Here is a 19,874-nt window from a genome sequence, read left to right as displayed (position 1 = left end):
AAACTTAGCTAAATGCACATGATAGTTTGAGAACGTTTTTTGTGAAACCATTTGAAATAGGACAGCTTAAATGCCTTGACAAGGCAGCTGAAGCATTTTACACGATTCAAAGTGGTTTGAAGTGTCGAATCAGTCATTTTTCTTGTACACTCTGGAAATAGTGAATATTGCAAATACTATATTGAAGTATTAACTTTTTTTATTGCCGGATTCGACTTACGCGGATTTTAATCGCGCTATAGTGGCTGATTGTATCGGGAAAGTTTTGTAGTTAATAGACCTTGACACTATCATTTTGTTCATTGGGAAATTGGTTGCCGGTGGCAATTGTCAAACTCTCATTTTGGTTCTGCCAAATTGACACTGTTGAACATTATTTGTTTTCTCAGATGACGTGGATGTTTTTACATTATTTTAATTATATTTGCGTGCGAACTGTAAACTATCCGACTTCAAGAAATTAGCTGTGATAGAAAGCGTGTAGAAATTGTCGATAACATGGCTCTCATGACGATGATTGCCAGGTTTGTGGACGGTCTTCCTCTAGTGGGAACAATGCAGGAAGATGAACAGGTACAGAAAAAATGCGATCCTTGTTGAATATATATATACTTACAACATATTATATGGTTTGCAGTCCGGTCGAAGCATATTAGAATATCAGAACCAGGCTAAATTGTTGTTTCGTAAACTAGGGCCTAATTCTCCAGCCCGTTGCAGCATAGAAACCGGTCCTTACTTATTTCAGTGAGTGTCTTCGTTCTGTATAATTTCCTATACCGTAACTGCAAAATATTAGCATTTTATCTTTTCAGCTATTTAATAGAGCACGATGTCTGCTATTTGGTAATGTGTGACAAAATGTTTTCAAAACGAATTGCCTTCAACTATTTGGAAGACATTGCACAGGAATTTCATAATAATTACGGTCGGCGAGTGAATACAGTAACGCGGCCGTATGCTTTTATTGAATTTGATATCTATATTCAGAAAGCACGGAAGACTTTAACTGATCGCCGAAGAAACATCAATACAATCAATAATCAATTACAAGACGTGCAACGGATTATGGTATGTACATTAATTAAATATACGTAAAATATTTGATACAAAACAATACAATACAGCATGTCTGTTTTATTATTGTTTGTTTAGGTTCAAAACATAGATGATGTTTTGCAGCGCGGTACTGTTTTGTCTGAACTGGATACCAAAACTCAAAACCTATCGATGCTTTCCCAAAAGTATAAGAAGGATGCTTCATATTTAAATCGCAAATCACTGTACGTTAAGGGAGCTGTTGCAGGCATAGTTTTAATTATGTTTGTGTTATACTTTTGGGTTATTTAATAGCAATTCTGAAACAAATCAAATGCCACATTTCGCAATGGATAATACAGTGATATACAATGAATGGTAAACACAAATGTAATGAATGAATTTAAGTCTATTGACGTATGTATTCCGGTGGATGAAACAACTTTTTCTAATTTAAATGTAATTTTTTGTCGGTTTATAATGCGTTTGGAGTTTATCCGTTGAATACGAAGGGAAATTTTCATGATTGCACTCAATTAATATCAAGAGTTATGTGACAGAATGCTGGTTTGTAAATTCCTGTAATATTTCCATTATATTCTTCATTAACAAAATACATTATTTACATACGTATCAGTACTGCATTCAATAGATAATAATTGCAACAAACAAATGAAAACTTAGGAACCAAACTGCCAAAATTAAACTAAACTAAAACATTAGCCATTAATTACCTTTAAGTAGAGGTATTATCTTTATCAACAACTGAGCTTACAGAATCTGGTTTGCGCTTCTTTGGCGCTCCTGATCCCTCGCTTAATGATTCCTCATCTGATTCTGACAAATCGTTTAGAAACTTTTCATCGCTGAACAGAAAATTACGAGCAGTATTACCGTGTTGAATTTGTTCAAGTTTCATTTTTTCCAAACGACTGTCTATGTTTTCTACAATTGAACTACGAGATAATTCATGTTGGCTTTCATTCAGAAAACGTTTGTAATGTTGCATTTCAGCCTCCATATCGTCATCGCTATCGATAACATTGAATTGGTCTAGCTGATCCTTAAACACAACATAAATAGTTGGAAACTCTACTACAGTTTTGTCTCGTAATGATTCGCGAAGCGTATCGGTTATGTTAAGCGGCAAAGTTCGGTTGTGGCATTGCTGTATTCCTTCTGCTTTAAGCAACAATTGGAGTGCCGAAATTCCGCGTGCCTGATAGTATGCAAGTTTCGCTGCCCCGGGGATATTACTTTTCCCTGCAGGTTGTAAAAATTTATCAACAATGTCGTGAAGTTTGCAGTCTTCGTTCACATTTTCGTCTACAAATACGAATGTTTCATTCCCGTCTGGGAAACACCATTCAATACGCCACAAAATGTTGCCACTCTTGAAATCCAGGTACGTAGTGTTCTTCTGTCGTTTGTTAAAATGTTGTAACAGAAACCTTAGCTTTGTTCCACGACTCGTCGCAGCTCGCTGAAGACGAACCAAGTGATTCGGTAGATGTTTGTTCGTACACGTGAGCCGCTTTCTTTGATCCCGCTTCCGGTCTTGTACAAATTTAGTGCATTCTTCCAAGAAGTAATAATCGTTCATAAGATCCATTCTTGTCATTTTCACCAGCGGAATGTACTTTGTGCGGTCTCTTATGCCATCACATTTAAGCTCTTGTTTATGAAGGTTCAAACACGCTAAACTGCACGTTTTAACCTCACAACGTGGGCAAGTGTACTGAGCTGCGCTAACATTACATGCCTCACATAATCCTAACCTAGCAACAATGAAAACAGATTGGTAAAGTAATGGATGGATTGTTGCATTCCAAAGCACAGCTTACCTTTTCTCTGAGGAGTTCGTCAGCTTCGGTTGGGTATCAGTGCGGCTGGTTCTGATCATATTTTGTGGTTTTAGTAGCAATTTATTTGTAAACTTGCTGTGAAAAAGCGGCAGTACATCGATTAAACTGTTACCAGTATTGTGCTCTACACACGTGCACTCGGGACCAATTTTAGCATTTTAGGATCGGTGTTTTGACGAAAGCTTTGACAGCTGACTTCTAAGCAACTTGAAAAGCTATTGAACAAGATAGCTTCATAGCACCTCGTTGGACGCCATTTCAAATGTGAGATTGACATTTGGGGTCTATGTTTGGTTTCTGGTTTCAAGGTTGCCTATAGGTTAGGTCTATTGGTGACATTTTAGAATTAAAAAAGTTAGTGTTGGCAACAATTTTACTCTATTTGTCGATATAAACGTAAACATAGCAATTATTGATGTGCCTCCTGACGTGCAAAGTATAAATCGATCCCTGAATACTTAATATAAACGATATTATAAAGGGAATTTAAGTTGTGCGAAAATTCGAGGTACGCGAAAAGCTCTGGCACGCATTATTCGTGTAACTCGGGAATAACCTGTATATTAAGCTTGAGAGCTGTTAAGTTCGTCCAATGTGTTATTACGGTAAATAAACAATTCCTTGACTTTTTCCTCGAACATGTCATATTGCAGAGAAAAATGGCGTCATAGAATAGACCGAAGAAGGTGCCGCTGTTAAACACTTTTGTGGTACATGAGCGAACCGTTGTTTTAATCAATCATAACAGAAAACTGTAAACAATGCTGATAAGTGTTCATTTATCAGCTTTCCCCGTTCCGATTAAGAAAGTGTGCCAATGAAATTGACTTCTCAATTCTCCCCATCTGAAGTGCTATTACATATGCTGATATTTAACTATCTCTTTGATGATTAAAAAATTGTTACAAATCGTTACATGATCGCAGTTACGGATGCTTCGTTGGGCAAAATTGAATTTCAACCGATTCACTGCGGATAAGATCCTGCATGAAGCGGCCTCGATGTCATTATTGTGTGGTTCTTGCGTTAAAACGCAGCCGTTTACAACTATGCACGCATCTGGTGAGCCTTTCGCTCGCGAACAGAATTACGAGGTAAGTGTATTTTTTATTTAAGTATTAACATCACTCACCACTTATACCTACAAGTGTCCTTTTTACAGAACGCCATTTCCTCGCTGAACTCACTGCAATCCAACTTTAGCGTTCTACAAGCTTCTATACTTCGAAAGCATACGGATGATTGCAAGCATATTAATGATACGATAAAATATTTAGAACGCGTTGGGCTTTCATTGTCGAGTCTAGATAAGCTGCCGGCGATACACGTATCGGGGACCAAGGGAAAGGTAGGTTACGTATGATCGTACCAATTCGTCAATGATCTTCTCAATTGTTTCTTCCATCCACGAAAGGGGTCAACTTGTGCAATGATTGAATCAATCTTGAGGTCAAATGGTTATCGTACCGGATTTTTCAGCTCACCCCATCTAGTGTCCGTTACGGAACGAGTGCGATTGAATGGAAAGCCGGTTTCAACAGATAAATTTAATTCTCACTTTTGGAAGATCTATAACCAACTGGTTACATCGCGGGAGCATATTCAGGACATGCCTTCGTATTTTTGTTTTCTGACTATACTTGCCTTCGACATTTTTCTTCAAGAAGCTGTTGATGTTTGTGTCATCGAGGTTGGCATCGGCGGCCGGTACGACTGTACGAATGTGCTACGGAAAACTAATACAGTCGGTATAACTTCGCTTGGTTTGGAGCATACAAAATTGTTGGGCAATACGTTGGGGGAAATTGCATGGCAAAAGGCTGGTATAATAAAGCCTGATTCAGACGTGTTTACAGTGCCTCAGCCTACACAGTGCATCGAGGTGATTGAACAGGAATGCCATCTTTCGAAGGTAACACGAAGGTTGCGGATACGATTTCTATCGATAGTCGCTTTTTGTCGCTCTCTTATAACATTTAATTTGCTTTTTTCTAATAGGCCAATCTGCATATAGTACCACCGGGTTTGCAGAAATACTCTTGGGCGAAGAAACCCTCACTGATGGAAGACGCGTGTAATATAATTGAACTGAATACTTCGTTAGCCATTCAGATAGCAACGTGCTGGATACGCAAGATGCAAAAGACTGCACAGCTTAGTGAAACAATGTTAGTTACAAAACAGACCGTTAAAGGCATCGAAGATTGCTTTTGGCCAGGACGTTTGCAACAAATATCATATGATACACAAAAAACACTTTATCTCGACGGTGCCCATACGGTCGAAAGTATAGAAGTATGCGCCCGTTGGTATAATGCTAAATCTAAATGGTAACATTGCTAGCTGCATACACATTACACAGTATTACAACGTTTGTTTGTTTTTTTTCTTCTCTCTCTATCTCCCTTCCTCTTTCTTTTCACTCTCTTTGTTTTAGCGACCACAAACGTTTGCTGATTTTTAACACAACTGGAGACAGAGATTCATTAAAGTTGCTATCAACTCTTTTAGGTACAATAAAATTCGATGCTGCATTCTTCGTTCCAAATGTAGCTCTCTCCAGCGCAACGCGAGCCGATGCCATTAACCATAATTTTCCCTTCGAGCATCAAATGCAACGATGTAGAGCAAACCATGTTTATTGGGTTGAAGCGATGAAGCATAAGAACGGTTTTGTGCATGAATCTATCGATTCCGTGTTTGCACAAATAGATAAAGATTTTGCGTGTGAAATTTCCGACATTCTAATTACTGGATCTGTACATTTGATTGGTGCCGTATTGACAGCATTAAAACTGGAACGTTTTATATCAGCAAGAGAATGACTTTGTTATAGAATTATTTGGGAATATGAGACAACAATAAAGGTTTCTGTTCTTCAATCTAACTACGAATGTTCACTATTTAATCATGTGCTAAGTACGCGTATTTCTTACATTTTACAACCACCATTTTAGTCATGAATGGTCAAAACTGGTATCTTATGGTTTATTTAGCCGAACTTCAAACTTATTTATATCATGTCCATTAACAGTCAGTCCATGCTATGTAAGTAAGGATCCTGACGACATTTTGTGCACCGTCCCGTCGCGTAAGGTAGGGGTCTCCAAGCTATTCAACTAGCATTGGAAGAATTCAGCGGTTTCCTCCATGAAACTTTTGAGAAAAGTCGGAATCTTCGGCGTGGAACACTTTAAATATAAAAATATTCATAGCTTCTCACAGATTTATGAATCCTCAAAGGTTTTAAAACCTTTCGGAAATATGATCTTAGTCTTTTTTTAAAATTTTTTTTTCTCTTAAAATAAAAATTTTTATACATATGAAATACGAATTTTTTGTCTTATAAAACTTTTGTTTTTAATTTATTTTAATGTGGTCTTTCTAAAAATCGTCTTAATCGCAGAAATAAATTAGGAAGAGGAGAGAAGGAAGTCGACTCTGCATCTTTGAAGTATAAACGAATTTGCACCAGGATTCGACTTACACAGATTTTTCCAGAGTTAAAGCGGACCGCTACAAAAGCGTATCTCTGGGACTGCCTGTATGTAGTATACTGTGACCAATCGGATGAGCTCGGGAGGTTTTTGTATTCCGTCACTCCTTGTTTTTCCTTGAAGCCTTGATTCTCTGATATCTTTGGTGATCGAGCGTTCATTCGAATGATGCCTGGACGTAGGTGTAACCATTTCGCATTGGGCGCACATCTCCAGTGTATCACATTGGACAGATCGACTTCCTGATACTCCAGTTCGGGATCTGCTGAAGGACTCGGATGTAGCCTACCTCAGGAAATTTAGGTAAAAATGTAATCTAATAAAACCAAAAAAACCTTAATATACGTAGAAATATCAATTACGTTTATAAAAAACGAAAATAAAAAATAAATCGATTCCTAAATACTAAATATAAACGATATTATAAAGGGAATTCGAGTTCGCGTAACTCGGGAAAAGACTGTGCTAGATTAAGTTACCAAAGCAATACGAAATGGCCGTTTTTCTTGAATAAAAAAAATACTGTGACCTTTTGTCACATTCCTTTGAATGAATGAAATGGAAACTCAAGATTAACGATGGAAAGACCTATGCAATATTTTTCACGAACTGTAGCAGTACTAGAAAAATCCCAAATTGTCCTCTTTATATTAATAAGGATATCGAATGGAAAAATACATTCAAATATTTTATCAAATAGACATTATATTAACACACACAGAACACACCGAAGCAAGAATAATTAGTGGCAAATGCGCTAAACATATTGTTGCGTACGCGGGCTGCGTCGCACGACTTTGACACTCCTGGGTGTCGCTTCATGCGATGCAGGAGGGACGACGACGTGCCTGTCGCGCGCTTACAAAGTAATCGTTTTGATAATAAAATAATGTGTTAAGTTTTAATGTAAAAGGTTTATGTCTTCTGTGTGGGTATTTGAATTTGTTCGAAACCATTCCCCACACTCGGATATAACACATATTACATCTATACAGCATTAATACAGCCAATAATACACTTGTATGCTTCACCTATCTAGGGTGACGCTTATACAAAAAGGTACAAGTGTTCCCCAAAAAAGGAATCAAATTCCCAAAAATAATAATAAATCTTCCTCCATGGTATAGCACAACAATTTCCCTTAGGAAGCAAACGGCACAAATGGATAGGATATTGGAAAACATTCAAGCAACCAAAACGATGACAGGGAAAGTGAGGAGGAGAGGTTGGGGGGAGTGGTCTGCTAAACCTCCCTTCGGTGAATTGCTCGTACGATCTAATACTGATATGGTCCACCCTGTTCCATCGGTAGATCTGTCACGGTAACTCACCGTTGACAAGCGACGGTCAGCGGTTGATGTGTAAGTGCAATCTACCGAGGGGTCAGCGTACGCGCTCGCTCTCGACACTCCGATACCAGAAGGGCAAGCGAGCGGACCAGCAAGCGCGCGTAACGGAAGAGCAAGCCGGCTCTAAATGTATTTTTGTAATGTTCGTGAAACGTGTGAATATAGTGTTATGTTAAAGTACCTAATCGTCCAAATGTTCATACGCGAAAGAAAAGAAACACAAAAAATACCTAACACGTAGTCACGTAGTCACAGGCGAAGTCCGATCCCAAGCCTCCTCGTGGCGCTGCTCGATACGGACATAGTGGGCCTTACTACCCCAGTATGATCTAACTAATTGGGAAGGCTGCAGACCGCGAGTTGTAGGAACCGATAGAGCGAGAAGAAAAAGTGAAAGAGAAAAGAAAACAGAAGATAGCTAATTAGTAACAGAGGATAACATAAGAGAGCGAAATGAAGACAGGGAGATGCCATAGTCAAAATGGGTATAAAGTACATTGAACGGCCGAAAACGCACTAAAAGCGGGTAATTAGAGCCAAATAGCGTTCAGCGCGCTGGAACAATTAGTGGAGGGCGAGGACTAAGGGACCGGGTGGTAACATAACGAGGGGTGATAAAAAGGAGGGATGGCGCATCGATAACCCCAAGAAGTAAGCCTGCAATAAAAGCTCCTTAGGCAAGACAACGTCTGGATTCCTGCGAAGGAAGGTCAATGAGCTCACACTGAGTTGAACAGGATGGTAGATCGGCATTGGAGCAGCCAAGGAGGCGCCTAACCGCAATGCGCGTGAAGAGTTTTTGCACACTTTCAACTCTAGCAGTAGCCACAACTCCAGAGGGCCTCCATACAACACTGGCGTACTCCAATATCGGACGGACCAAACCACAATACAAAGAACGGAAACACAACGGGTCGGTAAAATCGTAGGAAATGCGATTAATAAGCCCAAGGGATTTGTAGACCGAGCTAACCATGTTCGAGATATGTTCGTCAAAGAGAAGCTTCGAGGCAAGACTTCTTCTTCTTCTTGGCCCGCTCACAGTTGAGCACGTCATGCTGACATGGCCAGGTTACCAATCCGTTTCCAGGAAACTCGGTCCAAGGCTGCATTCCTCCACCCCCGGCTGCACCCGATCTCCGACAGGCCTTGCTCCACTTGATCCAGCCAACGAACTCGCTTCGCTCCTTTGCGCCTCGTGCCGAACGGGTCACTGGCGAGCACCTTCCTGGTGGGGCATGAGTCCGGCATCCTCATCACGTGCCCCAGCCATCGTATCCTTTCGGCCTTAGCCACCTTTAGGATGTCTGCTCCGCCAAACAGCTCGTGGTTCATTCTCCTTCTCCACACTCCCTGCTCAAAAATACCGCCAAAGATAGTCCGTAGCACCCGCCGCTCGAAAATGGCGAGAGCGTTGGCGTCCTCCGCCCGTATTGTCCATGACTCATGGCCATAGAGGACTACCGGACGTATCAGTGTGCGGTATATCGTGCATTTCGTGTGTTGCTGGAGCCTTCTGGGTCGCAGGAGTTTGTGGAGCCCGTAGTATGCACGATTTCCCTGAACAATGCGCCTTCGAATTTCGCTGCTTACGTTGTTGTCCGAAGTTACGATCGTGCCAAGGAAGCAGAACTCCTCTACCACCTCGAGATCGTCGCCGTCAACTGATACTCTGCTTCCGAGTCGGGTTCTATCACGATCAGAGCCCCCGGCAAGCAGGTACTTTGTCTTCGTCGCATTGATCCTCAATCCAATTCTAGCGGCCTCGCGTTTCAGTCGGGTGTACGCCTCGCACACCGCCGCAGATGTCCGTCCGATGATGTCGATGTCATCCGCGAAGCCTAGGAATTGGAGAGATCGGGTAAAAATCGTGCCCCTGATGTCGAAGCCCGCGCTTCGCATGACACCTTCCAGAGCGATGTTGAACAGCAAACAGGAGAGTCCGTCTCCTTGCCTCAGACCCCGGTGAGATTCGAACGATTCCGACAGCATGTTCGACATCCTCTCCTTGCACTGCACCCCATCCATAGTGGCCCTCAACAGCCGTACCAGCTTCCCAGGGAATCCGTACTGCTGCATGGTGTTCCATAGCTCTGTCCGATCTATGGTGTCGTAGGTTCGCCTTGAAGTCTTTGAACAGGTGGTGAGTAGGGATCTGGTGCTCTCGGCACTTCTGGAGGATTTGCCGAAGAGTAAAGATTTGGTCGGTGGTCGATTTGCCTTCAACAAACCCAGCCTGGTAGTTTCCGACGAAATCTGTAGCAAGGGGCGCAAGTCTGCAGAAGAGTATGCGGGACAGGATCTTATAGGCGGCATTGAGGACAGTGATGGCTCGGAAGTTAGCACAGTCTAATCTGTCGCCCTTTTTGTAGACTGGGTGTATGACACCCAGTTTCCACTCGTCCGGTAGTTCTTCCTGGTCCCAAATCCTTAGGATCAGCCTATGCATGATAATGGCAAGCCTCTTCGACCCCATCTTGAACAGTTCTGCCACCAGTCCATCGCTGCCAGCTGACTTATTACATTTCAACTGTTTGACGGCGCTGATGACTTCATCCAAGGATGGCGGGGGCACTTCGTCTTCGTCATGTTGGCTGCCATCCTGCTGCTCAATTCTGCTTCCTGTGCCTCATCCTGTGTTTGCTGTATCTGCTCCGTTCAGGTGTCCGTCGAAGTAGCACTTCCACCTGTCGATCACCCCTCGCTCGTCCGACAGGATATCTCCCTCCACGATGCGGCACCTTGCTTTTCCCCACCACTTTAGTAGATCATGCAATCACTGCGATAGGGGCGCTCCGTAATTTCTTTCCATCGCACCTCCTGAAGTGCTACAACTCCGAAGCCGCGGGCCCTCACCTCGTCCGCAAGAATGCGGGTACTTCCGGGTGCCGTAAGGGATCTGGAGTTCCATGTTCCAAGTTTCCAATCGTTAGTCCTGTTTTGTAGCGTGGGTCGATTACCGTTATTCCGATTCGAATCTTTTTGATGATCTTTCGTTCGTTTAAAGTTCCGTACGAAGCCAGAACTGAAGAGAGAGCCAGCGGCCCCTGACATGGAGAACAGACGCTAGCACCTCTCCCTCCCCCCAATTTAGCCATATCACCCATCCTCCCAAGGGGTTGGGTTTCCCCGTATACCCAAGCTCAGATATTTGGAGAAACATGTTACGTGTTTTCCTTTCTTTTGATGATCTTAAGTTCATTCAATTAATATGGTAATCTTTGTTGAGGGTTTTTTTTTTTAATTTTTCGGCCCAATTAAATTTTCCAATCAACCCCAAAACTACATTCAAAACGTCTCAGAGTAGAATACTACTAATTTATCGAGTACTTATCTTAACTTAACTTAACTCAATAAACCATAACGAACCGGAACGTAACTTAATAAACCAATCTAACAATACATTTATTATATCTGTCATATACAAAATGAATGAAAATGAATGATAGTTACAGTCTACATGAGCACAGTATCGACATTTTTAGTAGATTGATCCAGTTTGCGGCAGCAAACAATTTATCAAAAGCCAGAACGTGCCAACATTAATTTTGATCACTATTTAGTTGACCCATTAATACGTTGCAGAATCACCCACCGACGCTTTGCGGGTACGAAATACAGAGAGATCAGTGCGATCTGGATTTTAATCTAGAGACAGTTCTGTCCCCCTAAAAATCTAATCCAATCCAATAATGTGGAATCGAATGATCCAGAATCAACGTTTTATGGCGATTCATTCAATGCGTTAAATCATTGCGCTGCGGGATGACGAAGACCGGAACGGACGGAGAGGGCCCAGGTTTTCAGTCCAATTCTTGAGGCTTAATGTTGTCATCCGTGAAGTCAAAGAATTGAAATGAGCGAGTGAAAATCGTGCCTAGAATATTAAAAAAAATTGCTTTTCAATCGGATTTTAAAATCGTGGACCAAATTCTATCATCCTCGAGTCGTGTCACATGGTATAGTAGTAGAAACAACAGTACAACGCCACTTCTTCTCAAAAAAAGTTTTTTCGAAAAAGAGTTTTCAAAAAACAAGACCTCTTTCAGCACACACGATAATGCCAATATTGTTTCTGCAAGACTTCTGTGATGGTTTCTGTTGGATACGTTACGCAGCGAGGCACTCACGCTCTCCGAGAGAGTGATCTCTCGTCGGTTGATGTGGACGAGTGCCGTTATCTCGGGATGGACCGAGATCGTTATCTCGGTCCCGATCGCGAGGATAAAGAGTCGAGTTTGCGTCACGAGCAGGAACAGCTGGATCCTCCGATAGTGTAAAATAATGTAATACGTAATAAAACATAAAAGTGGCGACGAGGATGGGATTCAGTTAAATCCCGAAATTTTTACGATTCTTGTGATCTTAGGAACATTTGTGTTATTTATTTGTTTTCACTTTTAAACGTTTTTGTGTGATCCAAGAAACATTTGTGTTTTATTTATTCTGATTCCATTTTAACGTGTTTGTACGTGTGCGTGTGTTTAAAAAAAAATTGGTTCACCACGTCGAAAACGTCGGAGGATGGAAATTGGTGATACGAACAGTACTGACGCATTTGCGGACGCCGACCCGCGTCGGTTGTCCCAAAATCGTATCAACGGTGCAGCGATCCAGCCTAACGCGCAAGGCGTTTTCGTACCGCAAGATACGGCGTTCCAAGCCCAGCGAGACGGACCGTCGGGTCAACGTACGGCGTACATCCAGCAGCCATAGCAACCACCAGCAGCAACAATTTGTTAACGAATTTTTGCATCAGCGGTTGCTACATCAAAACGTCGCACCACCCAGTCTGCATCCAGAACAAATAATCGATTCGCTTTCTCGTCACATTGCAGAATTCCGATACGAGAAAGAGGCAGGAATCACATTTAAACAATGGTACGCGAGGTATGCTGATCTATTTCAGAACGACGATCTATTTTTTTCAAGGTTCGATTGATGTTGCGGAAACTGGGAACGGCCGAGCACGATCGGTTCCTGTCCTTCATCCTGCCCCATCGTCCGTCTGACTTCTCGTTTGAGGAAACAGTGGAGAAACTGTCAGCGCTTTTCGACGACCAGGAAACTCTGCTCAGCAAGCGTTTTAAATGCCTCCAGATAACCAAGAAGCGGACGGAGGACCACTTGGTCTACGCATGTCGTATCAACAAATCTTCGGTGGATTTTGAGCTTGGCAAGCTCACCGAAGAGGATTTCAAGTGTTTGTTGTTCGTGTGTGGCCTGAGGGACGAGGGCGAAGCTGACCTTAGAACGCGACTTCTGGCCCGTATTGAGGATCGAACCTGTACTTCCCTTCAGCAGCTGTCCACCGAGTGTCACCGGTTGGTGAATTTAAAGAGAGACAGCGCAATGATTGAAGGTCCTTTGCCGGAACGTCTTTTAGCTGTTAATACAAAAGGGGACCGCCAACAACGGCAGCATTCTTCCGGCACAGCTGTTCCGAAAAATCCGTGTTGGCTGTGCGGAGACCGTTATTGGATGCGAGAGTGTGCTTACCGCACCCACCGATGTGAAACGTGCTCGCGTATCGGGCATAAAGAGGGTCATTGCAAAACAGCAGCTCGACGCAAGCCACAAAAGCGTTTCACCAAGTACAGACGAATGAAAATGCTCTCAGTAAACGTCCATAATGTGCAGCAACGACGTAAATTCGTGCCTGTGGTGATAAATGGCACGCCGGTCCGATTGCAGCTTGATACGGCATCAGACATCACAGTGATCGACCGGAAAACCTGGCAGCGCATTGGTAGTCCTAAGTTAGCACCTTCATCGATAGTAGCTCACACAGCATCGGGTGCTAACCTGACACTGGACGGGAATTTTATGGGTAGCGTCAGTATGGCCGACCAAACCAAGCGAGTTCAGATTTCAGTCACTCCTGTACGCCTGCTTCTTCTAGGACTGGATCTGATTGACGCCTTTTCATTGTGGTCAACTCCCATTGATAAATTCTGTTCCCAGCTGAAGACATCAGACGGCGCGCAGCGGTCATGGCAAAATAGATTTCCCCAGCTTTTTGGAGAGACGGGGCTGTGTACAAAGGCGAACGTTTCTTTTACGTTGAAGGAAAATTATCGTCCGGTTTTTCGCCCCAAACGACCAGTTGCTTACGCAGTACGAGAAGCGGTGGATCGAGAACTGGATCGTTTACAAACCCTTGGGGTTATAACTCCTGTTAAGGCATCTGATTGGGCTGCGCCGATAGTAGTTGTCAAAAAAGCTAATGGGTCGATCCGAATATGTGGCGATTATTCCACGGGTCTAAACGACGCCCTAGAGCCAAATGGTTACCCGTTACCATTACCGGAAGATATATTTTCGAAGCTTTCCAACTGCAAATACTTCAGCAAAATTGATCTATCAGATGCGTTTCTCCAAATCGAGATCGACCCGCAATACCGTTCACTATTAACCATTAACACGCATCGCGGTCTATATCTTTACAATCGCCTGCCACCGGGTATAAAGATCGCACCAGCCGCATTCCAAATGGTAATAGATAAAATGCTAGCTGGTCTGAGGAATGTGTCAGGTTATCTAGATGACATCATTGTTGGTGGCACATCGCAAGAGGAGCACGATGCGATCTTAACAGATACGCTTGCGCGGATCCAGGACTACGGATTCACTATTCGGGCTGACAAGTGTGCTTTCCGTATGCCCCAGATCACCTACTTGGGGCACGTAATAGATAGCCACGGACTGCGCCCTGATCCAGCAAAAGTTGCGCTTATACGGAATCTGCCAGAGCCAACAGACGTTACAGGCGTTAGGTCTTTTCTAGGAGCCATTAATTTCTACGGTCGTTTTATGCCTAACATGCGCAAACTGAGATACCCATTGGATCAGCTCCTGAAGGCTAATGCTTCATTTAAATGGACGCCAGAATGCAAACGCGTTTTCCGTGAGTTCAAATCTCTATTAGCTTCAGATCTACAGCTAGCTCACTATGACCCAAGGCAAAAGATCGTTGTTTCGGCAGACGCATCTTCAATCGGCCTAGGTGCGACAATTAGTCATGTGTATCCTGGAGGGTTGCAACGGGTGATTCAGCACGTTTCTCGAGCCCTCACCGAAACAGAAAGCCGATACAGTCAAATTGATCGAGAGGGTCTGGCCATAATATTCGCAGTAAAAAAGTTTCATAAACTGATTTTCGGAAGACATTTTACCCTGCAAACGGATCATCGTCCTCTGCTCCATATATTCGGCTCTAAGAAGGGCATACCAACGTTTACGGCTAACCGTCTCCAGCGATTTGCGTTAACCCTCCTCGCCTATGATTTTAGTATCGAGTACGTGCGCACCGAAGATTTCGGTAATGCGGATCTACTGTCACGTTTGATAAACACGCACACCAAGCCAGAAGAAGATTGCGTGATCGCGAGCTTAGAAGCAGACGTTAAATCGATCTTGGTAAACGCACTAGAGACAATACCTGTTAATCATGTGGAGCTAACAAAGGAAACAGCGAAGGATCCGTTGCTACAGAAGGTCGAATATTACGTTCGCAGCGGATGGCCCAAAAATACAGCATTTACAGGCGAACTGGCCAGATTCCACGCTAGAAAAGATGGCTTATCAATCGTAGACGGATGTCTTCTTTTCAGCGAGAGGGTGGTAATACCCAGATCACTGCAACAACGATGCCTTCAGCAAGTGCATAACGGACACCCAGGGATCGTCAGAATGAAAGCCTTATCCCGCAGCTATTTCTATTGGCCTTCTCTGGATGCAGATATTGCGGACTGGGTAAAAACATGTGATGCATGCCAAGCTGTTGCCAAATCACCACCCCACTCAGATCCCGTTTCTTGGCCGAAAGCTTCGGCACCATGGCAGAGAATACATGTAGACTATGCTGACCCGCTTGATGGAGCATATTTTCTCGTGGTAGTGGATGCATTCTCCCGCTGGCCTGAAGTAATACGAACGAATAGCATCACAGCAAAGGCAACAATCAACATTCTGCGTTCGATATTCGCCCGTTTTGGAGTTCCTAACACGCTTGTTTCAGACAATGGAACGCAGTTCGTTGGCATGGATTTTAAGGAATTTTGCATCCAAAACGGCATCGACCATATCACTACAGCGCCTTATCATCCCCAATCTAATGGGCAGGCTGAAAGATTTGTCGATACATTCAAGCGTGCTGTTAGGAAAATATCGGCAAATGGCACACCGATCCACGAAGCATTGGACACATTTTTACTCGCTTACAGAAGCACGCCAAATTATGTGTTGGGCCCTTCAAAGTCACCAGCGGATCTAATGCTAAACCGGCCGATTCGAACAACATTAGATCTCCTACGCCCGAAGCAAACAAGCTCTACAAAATGTGCTGTAACGAACAACCTGAAACAGTTCCGTACGTCTGATCCAGTCTACGCCAAACGGTATACACGGAATGGATGGATCTGGGTAGCTGGCACAATTGTTAAACGTATCGGGGCTGTCATGTATACCGTCAGGATGTTGGATAAGAGGCTTATAAGATGTCACGTTAACCAGTTGCGTGATCGCCGTGAACGTCAGCAACATCATCACGATCCTGTGAGATCGGTTAACACCAATTTACCTCTTGATATAATTTTAGATACGCCACCTAACAGCGCTCGTGAGTTACCGCCTGACCCTCAACTGCGGACACCTGCATCGGTCAGCAATCCCGATGCCCTCTCAAACGTGCCAAACAGCGCTCCTGGCTTACCGTCTGACCGTCAACTGCAGACTTCAGCATCCGTCATCAATCCGGATGCCGCGCCAGCCGTGGCGCCTTTGCCTCGTACCTGCCCTCCGAATCCGGCAATCTTTGTGCAGCCTTCAAGACAGGAACCACGCCGGTCTTCTAGACATAGAAGGCCGCCCAGTAGGTTCGATGTTTATCGACGTTTTTAAAGAAGGGGAGATGTTGGATACGTTACGCAGCGAGGCACTCACGCTCTCCGAGAGAGTGATCTCTCGTCGGTTGATGTGGACGAGTGCCGTTATCTCGGGATGGACCGAGATCGTTATCTCGGTCCCGATCGCGAGGATAAAGAGTCGAGTTTGCGTCACGAGCAGGAACAGCTGGATCCTCCGATAGTGTAAAATAATGTAATACGTAATAAAACATAAAAGTTTCATATTATGGAACACATATTGTTTCTATTAATGCATACTTGTTTTGTTTTAAATGTGTTTAGAATAACGATTTCATCCAATCGTATGGATTTTTGAACAATTTCAGTCTAACAACAGTTTTGGCTATCCTATAGGGTTTTAACAGTTTCTCCTGGATTTTAACGTATGTCTCATCAGTTTTCTGAAAACATGTCAAAGAATTTTCTAGCAATTTGGATCATCCTAATGCCTAATCAAATCTACACTATATACAGTATCAGCGGCGGATCCTACGGTAGGCGGAGTAGGCGGTCGCCTAGAACCTCGACGTGTTAGGGGCCCCAAAAAATTTTTGTAGTAGTAAAAGGTGCATACATAGGTTAGAGAGGGCTCTCCTTATGCTAGAGGGGCCCCCGAAGGGTACCTACAAGAGAGAGAGAGAGAGAGAGAGAGAGAGAGAGAGAGAGAGAGAGAGAGAGAGAGAGAGAGAGAGAGAGAGGCCCCTGACGAAACTTGACCGCGACATCAATTGATCAATGTTGAGCTCATCTGTGTATAGTTCACAAATAATAGAAACAGAAGAGGCCTAAAAATACTTCCCAGAGGAACCTACAAAGGAATCGGACAGGCACGACAACATTGTGACTTTATACGATCCATTACATAGGTATGACTTGAACCAAGCCCTCTAATGCCAAGTCTTTCGAGTTGGAAAATCAGCAGGCCGAGAGTTTTCTTTTGTAATATTCGTTCTTTATTCGGAAATTCCTATAAATTGATTCAACGCATGGAAAACAAACGTGAGTGTGTGGGGCCTGCTATTAACACGTTCAACGCCGTGTCAAAATTCGCCGAGTCAAGTTAGCGCGGTGCCGCTGCCTATGCTTACTTGCTTTTAATTATACCATATTACCCATTTTTGGGCGATATGGCACTGAATGTGTTAAAAGAGTCACCAAGATTCTTAATAGCGAGTTAAGTGTGATTTGCTATAAACCTTATGGACAGGGAGCACATGTGCAAAATTCAGAGAAAAAAAATAGAAAATTCGATAAAACGGCATGGTTTATAAGTCGATATCTATTTTAATAGTTAATAGTTAAATCTAGTTAATAGTTAATTTTAATAGTTAGTTTAATAGTTTAATAGTACTCTGATACCCATATTAAGGGTGATTAATTGATTAATTAAAGTATCATGCATTATCAGAGCTGCCCTGGATTCATCTGATAGCTACAGACTAGAATAAGCGCTCTCTTCTGTGCTCTCTACACTGGGGTAGACTATGAACTACCAGACAGAAAATAGTTATTTAACACGAAAGTATGGCCAAACATACAGCAATTACTTTATAAATTGCTTCTAGTACATTATGGCAAACGTAAAATTGGTTAGTGGTATGGTTATAGTCTGGGTATGGACAAATTCAATTACAGACGTCAAGAATATCGAACGAAATATACGACGTGAAACTTGGTAGTTTTTCTACAAATGATCCAAAACGAGGAGTTAGGACAGGGGTTGGCAAAGTACAACCCGCGGGCCAAATCCGGTCAAGCCAAAACCGTTTATCTGTCCCGATAGATCTCGCCACCATCCTACAAACAAAGCATAGTGACAATAAATTTGTCATGTCTAGCCTCCTGTTTTCAAATTCCAAAATTTATTTGGTCATCTTTTCCCGACGAATTACTTCTCGGTCTGCAAGCTTACTAGATTGTTTAGAACACATGCTGTAATCGAACGAACAAGTGCCTCAAAGAAACAATTATCATTAAATTGTGATGTTCTTGAGGCTAGCAGTGTTTATTCAATGATTCCAAAATCAGAATGAACAGCAACGTAGATTTTTTACAATCCATAGGTATACTAAGGTTTTTGAGCCAAGTAACAAAGGCAAACAAAGAAGTAATGTAAAAATGATTTTTTAAATCACATAAATTGATCCTTTTTCCCAAGTTCATGTTTCCACGTACCAAGAGTTCAAAATCGTCAAATATGTAACGTGAAGAAATACCCAATTGCAGAATAGTGACCAGTAATCGATAATTTGAACACGGACGAATACTCAACATAAATCAATTAATGTTTACAAACGACTTTTAACTAATACTAAATATTTAAAAAAAAATTCTGACAATATGTGAAGAAATTTAAATTATATGAATAATTGTTCGTAAAACGTGCAACAACGAATGTTGTGATTGTGACAATAAAAGTGTTATTTTACATAAACCACATTTTATTCTGTGAAGATTGTTCCACTGGTTTAATATATGCCCCCTTGTTTTGTTTTTTCTTTCTTTTTCAATTCAGTCCCCGGATTTTTTGTTGGCCGTAAATCGGAGCTATTGTGCGGGGGGAAACAGATTTGCCCTTATAATTGATAAGTATCAGCAAGTGAGATATTCATTGCAAACGAGATGCGGATGGCCAAGGGCAAGTAAAGAGCAGCGCAGGGGTTACGGCGTTCATATCTCGACCGCCTAAAGAGACGTAGAACGTGGATGAAAAATCAACACAAAATCCGTAACGATCTCCCGTAGCTATTATAATAATGCTATAGAAAAACACTTAGAACGCCAATCCTTCCATCCGAACAAAACAAGCAGTTGGGTGGGAATCATTGCCGTTGGCATGTAATCAAGACCAATTTGTCGCAACGCAATGAAGGGATAGGAACATGTTTCACATCGTGCGTACGCTGATTGACACCAGGTTTGATAATCCGCCGCAAATATCATTCCATGGGCGTTGGTTTTTGATTGATCATTAGCGTTTGAGTTTGTGCCATCGTACCACTTGGATAATGGAAGGTATAATTCAAGCCTTAAAAAGGAAACACAGGCCCAGATAAGTGTGTAGGGATGGCGTAAACGAGCGTGTATTGATAATGTCTTTGTTCGCAAATTGTTGACTGTTGTCTGTGGTCGGCGGTCTGTGATCGGTATGCGTGTTTTAAATTGTCCCAATTATGGCAAGTAATTGGCGATTTCATTTATTGAACTGCGCACCGTAAT

General features: G+C 42.6%; 3 protein-coding genes across 5 annotated transcripts; 2 read left to right on the top strand and 1 right to left on the bottom strand.

Annotated features, from left to right (window-relative positions):
- Positions 1-383: 383 nt before the first annotated feature.
- Positions 384-1,350, top strand: LOC128301599 (vesicle-trafficking protein SEC22b-B). Its single transcript, XM_053038168.1, has 4 exons — positions 384-573; positions 638-747; positions 816-1,071; positions 1,156-1,350. The coding sequence occupies exons 1-4, from the start codon at positions 499-501 to the stop codon at positions 1,348-1,350; spliced, it is 636 nt and encodes a 211-aa protein (XP_052894128.1). The 5' UTR covers positions 384-498.
- A 328-nt stretch (positions 1,351-1,678) lies between these two features.
- On the bottom strand, positions 1,679-3,071 carry LOC128301598 (box C/D snoRNA protein 1). The gene is made up of 2 exons (XM_053038167.1): positions 2,883-3,071; positions 1,679-2,816 (listed from the first exon to the last, which is right to left on the bottom strand). The coding sequence occupies exons 1-2, from the start codon at positions 2,939-2,941 to the stop codon at positions 1,775-1,777; spliced, it is 1,101 nt and encodes a 366-aa protein (XP_052894127.1). The 5' UTR covers positions 2,942-3,071; the 3' UTR covers positions 1,679-1,774.
- Positions 3,072-3,691: 620 nt separating this feature from the next.
- Positions 3,692-5,784, top strand: LOC128303592 (folylpolyglutamate synthase, mitochondrial-like). Of its 3 annotated transcripts, none has more exons than XM_053040588.1 (5): positions 3,692-3,997; positions 4,066-4,251; positions 4,318-4,815; positions 4,902-5,233; positions 5,341-5,784. In XM_053040588.1, the coding sequence occupies exons 1-5, from the start codon at positions 3,836-3,838 to the stop codon at positions 5,726-5,728; spliced, it is 1,566 nt and encodes a 521-aa protein (XP_052896548.1). In that variant the 5' UTR covers positions 3,692-3,835; the 3' UTR covers positions 5,729-5,784. The 3 variants fall into 3 exon arrangements, with proteins under 3 accessions (XP_052896548.1, XP_052896550.1, XP_052896549.1); XM_053040590.1 differs by having other exon boundaries at positions 5,383-5,506; XM_053040589.1 differs by having other exon boundaries at positions 5,379-5,420.
- The last annotated feature ends 14,090 nt before the right edge of the window (positions 5,785-19,874 follow it).

This window comes from Anopheles moucheti, chromosome 3 (genome assembly GCF_943734755.1).
Source record: "Anopheles moucheti chromosome 3, idAnoMoucSN_F20_07, whole genome shotgun sequence".
Taxonomy (NCBI): Eukaryota; Metazoa; Arthropoda; class Insecta; order Diptera; family Culicidae; genus Anopheles; species Anopheles moucheti.
Note: the sequence above shows the minus strand (reverse complement) of the source record. Positions and strands in the feature narration are given on the sequence as shown.

Excerpts from the sequence above, each read along its gene's own strand:
- LOC128301599 (XM_053038168.1), top strand. The coding sequence starts at position 499 with ATGGCTCTCATGACGATGATTGCCAGGTTTGTGGACGGTCTTCCTCTA. Across the intron at positions 574-637 it reads CAATGCAGGAAGATGAACAG|TCCGGTCGAAGCATATTAGA; the intron begins GTACAGAAAAAA and ends TATGGTTTGCAG. Across the intron at positions 748-815 it reads ACCGGTCCTTACTTATTTCA|CTATTTAATAGAGCACGATG; the intron begins GTGAGTGTCTTC and ends TTATCTTTTCAG.
- LOC128301598 (XM_053038167.1), bottom strand. The coding sequence starts at position 2,941 with ATGATCAGAACCAGCCGCACTGATACCCAACCGAAGCTGACGAACTCC. Across the intron at positions 2,817-2,882 it reads ACGAACTCCTCAGAGAAAAG|GTTAGGATTATGTGAGGCAT; the intron begins GTAAGCTGTGCT and ends CATTGTTGCTAG.
- LOC128303592 (XM_053040588.1), top strand. The coding sequence starts at position 3,836 with ATGCTTCGTTGGGCAAAATTGAATTTCAACCGATTCACTGCGGATAAG. Across the intron at positions 3,998-4,065 it reads CTCGCGAACAGAATTACGAG|AACGCCATTTCCTCGCTGAA; the intron begins GTAAGTGTATTT and ends TCCTTTTTACAG. Across the intron at positions 5,234-5,340 it reads TATAATGCTAAATCTAAATG|CGACCACAAACGTTTGCTGA; the intron begins GTAACATTGCTA and ends TCTTTGTTTTAG.